This window comes from Equus caballus, chromosome 10 (assembly GCF_041296265.1).
Source record: "Equus caballus isolate H_3958 breed thoroughbred chromosome 10, TB-T2T, whole genome shotgun sequence".
Lineage (NCBI taxonomy): Eukaryota > Metazoa > Chordata > Mammalia > Perissodactyla > Equidae > Equus > Equus caballus.
Genome location: NC_091693.1, coordinates 37297917 through 37310771, shown reverse-complemented (window position 1 = coordinate 37310771; position 12855 = coordinate 37297917). Strand labels below are relative to the sequence as shown.

The following is a 12855-nucleotide window of genomic DNA, read 5'->3' as shown; positions in this document are numbered from 1 at the left end:
CACAAATGTTTTTGAGTCTTATTTTAGAAGGAAATACTTTTGTATACTTACTAGTGCTGAAAAATTGGAAACCATAGACCAACCACCAATTACATAGATTTTTAGTTTAATTTCTAAAATTAATTAAAATGTAAGGATCATTCTGTGACATTATAGTGTAATAACAGTGTTCATTAATATACCAAGTTGCCTGTTGTTTTAAGCTCTCAAGTCTCACATTATATATGATTATATTTAGTTTTGAAAACATTTTTAGAAATTATTTGTTTTTACTTGATTTTTAAAAGGATATAATGTACTTTTTCTTCTCCCTTTTAAAACACTAGCATGAGGTCTCAAAGTTTGATCTATGGTGGAAACAGTGAGAGTCAAATTCAAGGATACTAAGTATATTGCTAAGGAAGAATGGGCAGAACTTGGAGACTGATACCAAAGGTGACACCAAGGTTTTAGGCTTGGATGCTTGGGACAGTGGTGGTACCATTTACAGGTATCAGAACACCGCAGTTGGATGTGAGATTAAGGGATTCAGTGAACCACCACTGTTTATTTTTTTACAGTCAAGCTTTTAGTGAAGCATGACCAAAAAAGATTAACAAATCATGTATGTGTGGCTTAATTTTCAAAAGATTGCCATGGAATCGAAATAGATAGAGAGGGTAAGAGGTTCAAGTGAAGAAACACAGCCACGTAAATACGTCTAGGCGTATAAAACTGGGGCTGGGGGTGGGTGGAGATAAGACCAGTGACGATTTAGAGGGTAGTGTATGGGTGGCATGTGACGCAGCCTGAGGTTGTTGTCAGAAAGTATCACTGGAGACAAAGGTACCACTAATATTGGAATGTCACTTTTATGATTATACAAAAACAACGTTTCATGTAGAAAAGACCATGTGTTTCCTCAATAGAAAGCCCTTCTTTATTCATATTAATTGCTTATGTTCCTTTGATCTACCCTACCATATAGGGTGGAGCATAATTAGCAAAGTCCTTTTCATCAGTTCTATCCTAGGCAGTTTTTATAACTTGATATCTTAGTAAGACTTTTTCTTTTCCTCCCCAAAGCCCCAGTACCTAGTTGTATATTCTAGTTGCAAGTGCTTCTGGTTCTTCTGTATGAGCTGCCACCGCAGCATGGCTACTGACAGACAGTAGAGTGGTTCTGCAACTGGGAACCGAACCTGGGCCACGGAAGTGGAGCACACCATCAGGGCTGGCTCCTTAGTAAGGCTTTTAAGGGTAAACTAAAACTTCACCTTGGAATTTATTTTTTTGTTTGTAGAAATGAGTTAAATGCCGTATATGAAAATTTAGTGTATGAAAGTTTGTATCATAAAATTCTACTTCAATCTTTAAAAGTTAAGATGGTCCTGGGATGACATCTACCTATTGTAACAAAGTTGTTGTTTTTAATCTATATTTTAGATGAAAGTATGAAGATTTGCTAGGATATCAGCTTATTAACGATTGGTCCCAATTTTATTTTAAAATACATTTTTTAAATTGACTTCCATCTTTCTAAATTACCATATTATGCATGTTATTCAAGATTATGGGAAGCAGCAGTGCAGTCTAATGGAAGAACAACCTTGGAGCTAGACAGATAGGAGTCTGTCACTGTTATTGATTGAATTGTATCATCCAAAAAGGTATGTTGAAATCCTAGCTCCTAGTACCTGTGAATGTGACTTTATTTGGAAATAGAGTCATTGCAGATGTCATCAAGTTCAGAGGAGGTCATTCGGGTGGGTTCCTATCCAATATGACTGGTGTCCTTATAAGAAGAGACAGACATGCACAGAGGGAAGATGATGTGAAGACAGAGACATAAGGAGAATCAGGTGACAGAGGCAGAGTGGAGGTGATATAGCTGTAAGCCAAAGAAGTCAGGGGAATGCTGGCCACTGCCAGAGGCTAGAAAGGCAAGGAAGGTTTGTGCCCAGGATCTCAGAGGGAGTATAGCCCTGCTGACACCTTGAAATCAGTCTTTTAGCCTCCAACTGTAAAAGAATAAATTTATTTGGTTCTAAGATACCCAGTTTGTGGCGATTTGTTACCGCAGCCCTAGGAAACGAGTATAGTCACATGCCAGCTGTTTGGTTTTGGGCAGTCATTTAGGCTCTCAATGTCAGTTTCCTCTCTGTAAAAGAGAACAGTTCTGGCGTGGAGTAGACATTTGAGAAGTAATAGCTAGCTTTGCTGTTGCTGTGCTTTCTTCGAAGATAATTTACACTTATGTGCTACCTAAGTCATTCATTATTCATTTCCAAGTGTGAGATTGAGACTTACTGATTGAACCAAAAGTAAAAACTTTGTCTGTGGTCTCCACTTAGAATCTCCTATTTACAGAAACGTAACAACAAATTTCATATGACCCATAGAATTTTATTAGGATGTGAAGGATTAAACTTGTTCTGTAGCTATAAGTCTAGAACTCAGCTTTTGATTTTTTAAAACTAATCTTCACAAATAAAATAATCTAGAGTGACTGAAATTTTAAAAAAATTCATTCAACTACTAACTTTTAAGAGGCTGTAAATAGTTTAAATATGGATGTTTACTTCTGTCTTCTGCGCCCTTTATCTGATGAGTATTTTTGAGGGGAATTTTTCTACATTGATGTATTACCTATTTAATAAAACAAAGCATTTAAATACTTAAAAACCTGTTGTCCAGTACTCCAGGAGGCCCTGCTGCCCTGTGTGCCCCTTTGACTTCTCTCACCTTCACGGCGCATATCCACCTTCCTTCCTCCCAGCGCCTGGACTGTACAGATCACTCAGTCTACAGTCCTAGCACTCTCTGTGGAAAACTCAGTGATAACCTCATTGTCGAGCCTTGGGTAGGCAGCAGTGTAACTTGCGTCACTTCCTCTGAGGCAGGAACCTGGACAGCTGCTCAGCCTTTATGGCCTTCTCTTTTTGCTTAAGATCTCTCAGTGACAAAGGGGAGAAATTGGCTGCTGTGGTTGGCACTAGTATGACTCATAAAACTAAAATACCCACTCTAGTCACTTAGAGCAGGGTTAATGTCGTGACCTTCCTAGTCTGCCCTATCTGTTGTCAACTGAATGAGCTTCCTTGTTGCTACTGGTGCTGCTGAACCTCAGCGTGGACCAGTGTCTGCGAAGAGGGGCTGTCTCCTGAAGCTTTCAATGCTGCCGTTACTGAGAATTCTAGAACTGGGCCACACTGTTCTTGTTTATAGTAGTTCGAAGTCACAAAAGCTACCTGTTTAGCTTCTATTCTGCAGTCTAATTCCACTTTTATGTTTTTTGAGATCTAAATTTTCTTTATTACTGATTGCCAATTGTTTTATAAATGGACACTGTAGAAAAATTAGATGTGTTAACTGGAGAACCCTTCATTGGTTCTCAGATCCTTATCTCTAACTCAGAGCTTTATTTTAAGTCCTAGACTCTTATATCTTTTGGATTTTTTCATGTGCTGAGCCCTCAGTTAGAAATATAGTTCCTTTTGGTACTGTCTCTCTGTAGATGACATCCGCTCATCAGCCCTCGTGGAGAAGTTTTGATTGCTACATTAGGTTATGTGTTTCCATAGTACCTGTCCTTCTTTTATCAACACATGCATTCCATTGTAATGACTGTTTTCTGTATGAGGTCTGGTACTGGGCTAAGTCTCCATTGCCTGGAACCTACAGGCACTCAGTAAATATTAATTTAATGAATGATGACTTCATGATGGAGCATTCAGGAAGAAATGAAAGTCTCATTTTCTAGATTCTTTTCAAATCTGTTCTTATACAAATATTTGATTATGTTAGCTTCCTCAAAAGCCTCTCCAATTCCTTACTCCTTGCAGGTCCTTTTTAACACTCAGGGTTTCTTAGCTTTCAGAGACTTCCTTGTCAGTAGCAGAAACCAACTCTGCGTAGTTGGGAGGGAGGTCGGGTAGCTGTCACACAGAATGCCTGGGAAGTCTGGAGTAGCAGGCGTGGAGACGGGTGGGAAGTGAAGGAAGTTTGGAAGCCGAAACTGGCTCAGCTGCCACAGAGTTCTCTCTGCTATACTACGACTGCAGCGGCTCAGCCCACCCCGCCCACTCTTGTCCTTGTCTTCCAAGCTCCAGTGATTTCTATGGAGATGTAATCATCCAGTCTCAGTGAGGATTGATCCAGATCTTGGGCTTTTGTACTGGCTGCCTAGCTTAGGGGGAGGAAGGGCTCGTTTGCCCCTTTGGCTTCTGAAGTGGAAGATGGAGCCCTGCCTCCCTCCAAAACTCTCGAAATGGAGAGTTCCACGGTACTGGGAAGTGTGTTTGTATGCTAGGCAGCTTAGTAACAACAAAAATCACAATTATCCCCCAGAGATGTTTTTCATTCTTATAATCTGAAGGTCCTGTGTTTGTACATCAGAAAGGGTGATATGTCCCTTGTGTGAGAAGACACAATATGGTGGAGGGAGCATGGATTTTGTGGAAAGGCAGAGCTGGGTTCAAATTCTTTCTCTTATTTACTAGCTGGCTGATCTTGGGAAAATTACTAAACCTTCCTAAATGGCAGTTTCCTGAGTTAAAATAAGGAAAATAAGGGGGCTAGCCCTGTGGCATAGTGGTTAAGTTCATGTGCTCCGCTTTGGTGGCCCAGGGTTTGCGGGTTTGGATCCTGGGCATGGACCTACACGCTGCTCATCAAGCCGTGCTTTGCTGGCATCCCACATACAAAATAGAGGAAGACTGGCACAAATGTCAGATTAGGGACAATCTTCCTTGATTAAAAAAAAAAAAAAGAGGAAGATGGGCAACAGATGTTAGCTCAGGGCCAATTTTTGTCAGCAAAAAAATAAGGAAAATAAAAACAAACTTTGCAGGACTGTTCTTTTTAATGAGATGATGTGTCTAAAGTGCTTATACGTAATGTCTGGTACTTAGTATATGTTCAAGACACAGTAGCCAGTAAAACACAGCGTATCATTATGGCTCCAGTTTACCCCTTTGGCCTTGTCTCATTTCCTTGCAACATGAAAACTCTCCAAAAATACAAAGTGTTTATGCCCATTGTCCTTAAATGTGTCTTTGCTCTCTACCTTCTTGCTTCTCCATATGCCTCCTCCTGTTTTCCGTTTTTTTTTTTTATGACGCAGTTCAAATCCTCTTTTCTTCTTAGTAAGAAAATGCTGGTCCATCTAGCACTTCTTGCCTTCTTTGCCATTCAGTCTGGCACTTAACATTTATAGTAGTTTTCTTTGTATTTGTGTGCTATCTTTCATAAAGTAGTCTTCTAGAGAGCAAGGATGTTACTGCACAAAGGGCACCATCTGCTCGCCGAGGGACAAAAGCCAATCATCAAGAGGCGTGATGGTGGCAGAGAAAGGGCATTTTATTCAGCGATAAGCTAGCACATTGGAAGATGGGGGAAATGCTGTCCTAAAGAGCCATCTTAAGAGGGACACAGAATCTTGAAGCAGTTATATAGGCCAGTGGGTGATAGGGGAGGAGGTTAGGAACATTGATCCTCTGGTGTTACAGACTGGGAGTGCTCACACCAGATGGACTCTCGTCTGCGGGTCATCACATTCCTAAGGAACTCAAAAGAACATCACAGCTGGGAGGTACATACACAAGCAGGGATCATAAAATCTACAGGGCAGGTGGATCTCCTGGAGGGTGCATATCCAGCTGGGTTTGTTAGTCAGAGGTCATTGAAAGTTACGATATGACTTCTTTTCTACAATATGGCTTCCCTTATGTCAATCTTGTGTTGAGCCGGTATCGAGGGGACTGACGCTTCTTTTTATTTTTTTAAAGATTGACGTCTGAGCTAATATCTCTTGCCAGTCTTCTTCCTTCTTTTTCTTCTTCTTCTCCCCAAAGCCCCTGAGTACAGAGTTGTATATTCTAGTTGTAGGTCCTTCTGGCTGTGGTATGTGGTCCGCCGCCTCAGCATGGCCTGACTAGCAGTGCCCCAAGAAGACTGCTGCCGCTTCTGACACCAGCTGCAAGTCAGGTACCCCCACTTCTGGCCAAGTAGCTACAAATCCAGGCGGTTGCTAAGCCCCCCCACCCCACAAGAATGCCTTTGCTTCAGATGCTAGTTCCGAGTTCAGAGGCCTCCAGGACACCCACACTTCTGACCAACTGACTATAAATCCAGGGCATTCCTGTGACCCCTGCCAGGTTCAGTAATTTGGTGGAATGCTTCCCAGAACTCAGGAAAGTGCTGTACTTACAATTTTATTATAAACAATATAAATTAGAACCAACAAATGAAGAGACATGTAAGGCGAAGTCTGGGAGAGACCTGACTGCCGAGCTTTGTGCCCTCTCCCTGTAGAATCAGGGCACATCACTCTCCTGGCCCGTTAATGGGTTAACAACCAGGAAGCACCTCCGTGCTTCTGTCTCCAGAATTTTTATTGAGATCTCAGGATGTAGGCATGATTGATTAAACACTGGCCACATGACTGAACTGAGTTTCCAGCCCTCCCTCTCTCCCCAGAGGCTCTAATCACATCTAGTCTCTCTGGTGACCTGCCCCCATCCTGAGCCATCTTGTTAGCATAAACTCTAGTGTGAACCAGGGGACTTACCAAAAGTAAATACACTTCTGTCACCAGGGAAATTTCAAGGGTTTTAGAAGTTCCCTGCCAGGAAACCAGGACAAAGACAAGACAAATTCTTTATTATACAGCACCAGGTTTTTAAAAAATGGTAGACCTTGAGAATCCTAATAGTTTGTTTTTTCTTAATTTGAAAATGTGCCATGGAAAGCTGAGGTGAGTGAGAAGTACTGAAGACTGGAAGATTTAAGAGCGGTAACTGATTTACTGATCTTTGTATTACTCAGGTGCTTTAATTGTTTAGACTTTATAGCTGTTTAAATCTTTATGCATCATGCAGTTTGAACTTTATGATTTTATGCATAAATGTGGTTCTGTTGGTAAAAAGGAACGAGGAAATTACTTGGAAAGATGAGCCAGTAGAATAACATAGGACCCTTTCCAGTTTTTACTACCTCACGCTGTCAAACAGGCAACCTTAAAAATAGATATTTTTGGGGCTATAGGTTGCTTCATTGGACTCTTTTTTCCCCCCTCTACTAGCAGGGTATTCAGAATGTACCCACTTTCTCCAAGGAAGTGCTTAGTTCTGTTTTTCTCTTGCAGATTGATTATACCGGAATAGACCCTTCCAGTCCCTGCAATAAATGTTTGTCTCCGAATGTGACACCTTGTGTTTGTATCATTAACTTCACACTGGAACAGTCATTTGAGGTGTGTATTCCCAAGTAATGTGTTAGAGAAGCCGTGCTTTGGAAAATCTCGATATTGTCTTAACTTTTCTTTACTACTTATTCTTTTTGTAGAGAAGTCCCTGTAATTTATTGGAGTCCATATACACTTTTGAGGAAGATTGTTTTGTTTGGCTATTGCATTAGGCTGTCCGGTAATTAAACACATGTAGTGTTTAAATAGCTTATTTTAGTTAGTACTTTATAAACTAAATTTAAAACATATTTCATCCTTTCACTGGAAAATTTTATAACTATCCAAATCAATTTTGTATCAAGTTTATATCAACATCCACTTGCATTTTAAAAACTATTGCTCAATGTTTTGCCTTTTTTAATGCTAAAACAAGTTTTACTTTAGAAAATAAGTTCTATTTCACCCATCATTTAATTGTATTATTTTTCTGTCAGATATGAAAGATTACCATAAATGCAAATGTTAGTGAAACCTTATTGATCTTTTATTCCTTGATAAGCAGTTAGAACACCATCTATGTGTGTGTGTGTCTGTGTGCTTTTTGCATTCACACTTATCTGTCATTCTTGGAAACATAAAGATTCAGAATAGACATGTCAAGACTAGTTTGTGGTCTCTTTTACCTTAAAATTGAGCTTAAAAAAATTGTTTTATTCTTCAGAGAGCAAAACTACTTTAATACATTCCAACTTTTTAGATTTTTCTACACTTTAAATTTTCTTGAAGGTAGTGATGGCTTTTGTAGTCCCTGGTAGCTGGTTGCCATCTAGTGGTTGTAGATGCTCTTGCCACCTAGGTAAAGGACAGTAATGCTGCCTTCTAAAAAACATGAAAATAAATTTGGGGGAAGACAGGAATTACTTTACTTTGTTTCAGCAGAAATAACATAAATTTAGAACGTCATAAAAATCCTATTCTTTTTCGAAGTGATGCACACGCTACAAAGATGCATGAAGCCCTGCTTTTCTCAGAACAGGTAGGATTAAAGAAGCGAAAGACACTTGTACTGCTTGAGAAGCCCCGTTAGTCCCTCCCCAGCTTAGACACTCTTTCAGAACTCCTCTTCCACAAAGGTGGTCGCCCTCAGATTCAGCCTTTGTGGGCTCTGTTCCATCACAAGCCCAAACTTTGAATTGGACTAAATCCTTTTCAGAGAGCAGGTAAGTTATTTCATCTCACTGTTCATTGAAAGGATCTTTTTTTAGTTTGTAAGTTGACTTTACTGCTTCTTAATTGAGATGATACTCTTTTTTAGAGAGTATTCTTTGTTTCTGTGATATAATTTTGATAACCACAAATAAAATAAATAAATAAAAGGTTTCCGTGTAAACATTTTCTTTATATAGAATAGGAAAGTTTGCATAATTTGACATTTCAAAATCCAATTTTAAATAAATGATTGTTATATGAAAATAGCAAATCAAATAAAGCATACTTAAATTTTCATTAAATTCTTTTTGTTTTCCCTGAGTTCCTTTTAATTGAGGATAAGATTATAGATGATAGAGGTAGCAACCAGAAAGGAGAAAATAGCTTAATGTTTTGCTGCCTCTAAAAATCTTAGTCATTCAAGGTGGCTTCATAGCATCTTCTAAATAATGGTAGTGTGTATAGGTTACCCTTCTTTCCCAAGTGATTTCAAGTTGGCTCCACGTTATGTTTCTTGATTATTATAAAGTGACTCCTTGTCTTAGATGCCTTACTAGATTCCTTGAGGTTTTGTGTGTGTGAGTGAATAGTACTTCTTTGAAGTCTTTAAGGATATTTTCAAAGTTTACCCTTTGATTTTTGTAACATACCTTCTTTAACCTTATTTACAATTTGTACTGTTTTAGATTGGTAAGTACTGGTAGAATTCACCCCAGTACCAGTTTTAAGTTATCGCAAATTCTAAACTAGTAAAGTCCAAATTACATAGCTTTTATGTATGCATGAAACAAGTTTATACTTAACAGTTTTATATGAAAACTTTTTCCTTTTCTTTTTCTATAGGGTAATGTGTTTATGTATTATGGACTGTCTAATTTCTATCAAAACCATCGTCGTTATGTGAAATCTCGAGATGATAGTCAACTAAATGGAGATTCTAGTGCTTTACTTGTAAGTAAGATGATGGAATATGAAAATGTGGTATCTATGAAATAAGAACGTGTGGTAATTGTTCGGTTAGAAATGTTCAATTTGTTAATGTTAGGATCAAATTAAAGTGTTACTTGTCATTTATAGTTTGTTTAGTGAGGGTTTTCGTTAAAAAGTTTCTTTTTGCTGAAATTTGCACAGATTAGTGATTTCTTAACAGCCAGAGGACACATTACTACCTCCTTGTTTCTAGTAGTGTCATTGGGACTCCTGCTTTGTTAATCTGTCTGTAGTGGGATTTTGACGAGTCTTGCATTCTGGGCATATAATTTGTTCTGCTTGGGTTTGTTCATTATTATACTAAGTAGGAGTATATAAATAAGCTACTTCTAATTTCTGAGATTGTTTTAGAATCGAACATATGTGCTCTCAATTTTTTAACTTGTGGGAAGCCCGAGTAGTAAAGTCTAAGGGGTGGGTTACTGAAAAACTGAGGAGCTTTTTGAAAATATAGATTCCAGAATTCTCCTAAGTCTGATATGTTAGTGTCTGCAGGGGTGGAGCTTTAAAATACCTATTTTTAATAAGCTTCCCTTCTGATACCTAGCCTAGTTTGGGTATCTGTGGACTAGAGGACCTTAGTTTCCTGAGTGTTGTTCAACTTTCCATAGTGGTGTTTGGTGCCCAGGTATTTTATGTGATGGATACCAATGCAGCAAACCTTCAGAGTCCCAGAGCAATTTAGGATCTCTTAGAAACTGTGATTCTCTTAGAATGCAATTTCGGACCATAATGTGACCAGAATGGTCCTGGTAAACATAGCTGCCCTAGGTTATCCATATTGGTTTTATTGCTAGTTCCTGGTGTTTGGGATCTTAAGAAATAACAAGTCTATGTAAAGATTCTCGTTAGATCTGCAGTTTTGCAGTCCATGGGGGGCTTACATCTGTGGGATCTAAATTTTAGGACTCAAACCCAGAGAAAGTGATATTCTGTGAGACACATCAAATTCCTAAGAGCTTTCTGAATTTATTGATTGGGATCGTAGATTTGCTGGATTCAAAGACCTAGAAGTGGTGGTTGATTTCCCTTTCTTTTATTTAGATATATGTTGTCTTCACTGAGGGAAAAAGAAGCTGAGATGGATTCTTTTCTTACAAACTGCCAGAAAGCCTGACTAGACTAAAGATTGATGAGTTTTTTCTGTAAAGAACCACATAGTAAATATTTTCATCTTTGCAGGTCATATGGTCTCTGTTGCAGCTACTCACGTCTGCCATTGTAGAATGAAAGCAGTCATAGAAAATACTTAGATTAATAGGTGTAGCTGTGTTCCGATAAAACTTTATTTACAAAAACAGGTGGTAAGCTGGATTTCGCATGCAGGCTGTCATTTATTAATCCCTGGACTAGACCAAAATATGAGTTTTAAGACCAGGTGGCTTTCAGAAATCTTAACGGTTCTAAGAATGGACAGATTGAAGTCCAAGTTACTTAACATTGTGTGTAAGGCCCTTCACAAAATGGTATCACCCAACCCCTCCAGGCTCCTTGTTTTATACTCTGTTTTTAACCTACCTTTGGCCTGGCTGCCCTGGGCCATGTATGCTACTCCCTAACCATGCCTGGTGACACAAGTAATCTGCCCTTTTTGGCATTTATATTTCATTTGCCTACAATGCAGCTTTTACTCTTTCCCTGGAGGTCCTCTCATCTCCAGACCTGTTGTTTTCTTTAGTCCCTTTGATGCAAAATAACTTCTTTACATATTTACTTCATTCATACTGTGTTCTAAGTCACTTGTCTCCACATCATCCGTTCTTGCTCTTCCTTTCTAGGACATTTTCTACATAGCTACTATAGAGATCTCTAAAAAAGTATAAATACCACTTCTCTGCTTAAAATCTTTGAACGGTTTACTAGCACTTGAAGTAGAATCTCAGGATGATCTGAGCTAAGCATGACTCTCCAGTCTCATGATATGTCATTCTCCTTATTGCCATACTCCGACTACGTTCACCTTTTACGTTCTCAGAAATATCAAGTTCTTTCTCAATGGCATGTGCTGTTCTCCCTGCCTAAAACTCTCTTCTGTGTGCTCTTCACATGGCTGTCTCCTACTTTTCTGTAGGTCTTAACTTATATGATGCTACCTCCAGAGACAAACTTTTCCTTATCATAGGTTCTAAAGTAGCTCTTCCTACCCTCCCCCATTAATTACTTGCATAGCATTTTCATAACAATTACTGCAGTTGGCAATTATTTATTTGTTTGTTTATCTTGTCTTCCCAATTGTAAGCTCATGAGGGTGGAGAGCATGACTTTCTTTAATCACCATATACCAAGCGCCTAGCCAGTGCCTAGCATGTGGAAAGCATTTAATAAATATAAGTTGAATAAACATAGACACCTTTATCATGACTCTTATTTTATATTATAGTGTTTCCTCTATTGTGTTGTGAGCTGCTTAAAAGCAGGGACTTTTTTTTTCATTTTTCTTTTTCTGGCACCTTCCATGGTATGTGGTACATATTAGGTACTCTTTCCTAAGCCAGTTACTGCCAAGTACCTAGCTTTACTTAGTTCAGTACCTGACACATAGGTAGTAAATAATACTGTCTTTTCTTTTAAAACTTCCTTAAGAATTTAATTGCTAGAACATATTTGCCCTACCGAGTGTTTATTTACATTTAATAATCTTTTTTTTGCTAAATCACAATTTTCATCAAAATATTCTAATAAGCCAGTTATGTGTTATCTATCCTCATGGTCTCAGAATACTAAGTAACTTTCTAAATCTAAATGGCTTAGGGACCAAAAAGCTGAGAAGTCAAATATTAAAGAGTTTATGAGATCCCTGCCACATGTTTCCTTAGCCTTCTTCTGTCCTTTTCACTCATGCACTTCTTTTTCCACTCTAGTCATAGAGAATGTAAATAGAAAGCAAGGTTGGTTGGTAATGGAATAGCCCTATGGGGACTAACTAGGGTCCACTTAATTTCAAATTGAGAATGTCTTGGTCTGTTTATGTGTTTTGAGACATGGCTTAATGTGGCCTTGGAGTCCCAGAACAACTCAGACATATGCCTAATCTCAGACTTGGTAGAATCTCTAGCTTAATAACCCTGCGACTGACACATCTCCTTGAGATCTTCAGTAGGGACTAAGTCAAAACCAAATCTGGAGGACAGACAAGTCGTCTTTGTCTTGCCAGCGTTGTCATTTACCTTGTACCTAGCACAGTTTAAAGAAGGTTGGTGTATTCTAGCAATCTGCATTACATTAGACCCCCTTCCTTCCTTCCTTCCTTCCTTTGACATGGGGTTTAACGCAAAATTTAAAAGTTCGAGATTATCTAGTTGAACATGTTCATTTTATAAGTGAGGCCCCGATAAATCAAGGGACTTGCCCAAAGTCACATAGTACATAGCTGGAGCTAGAACCTCCAGTCTCTTTACTTCCAGTTCAAGATTCCTTTATGTCACAACTGGATTGACAATAGACTGCTCCTTAATGTTTCTTGGGCAGAAAAAAGAAAACTCTTTGTG

The 12855-nt window shown here is 38.7% G+C and overlaps 1 protein-coding gene across 1 annotated transcript in view; it reads left to right on the top strand.

The window, feature by feature from the left end:
* TMEM30A (transmembrane protein 30A) overlaps positions 1-12855 on the top strand; it is a 29965-nt gene that overhangs the window by 8593 nt on the left and 8517 nt on the right. Inside the window, exons 2-3 of the mRNA XM_001914770.6 lie at positions 7127-7234; positions 9221-9328. Coding sequence (XP_001914805.5) covers positions 7127-7234; positions 9221-9328 — 216 coding nt within the window. The remainder of the gene's footprint in view (positions 1-7126; positions 7235-9220; positions 9329-12855) is intronic.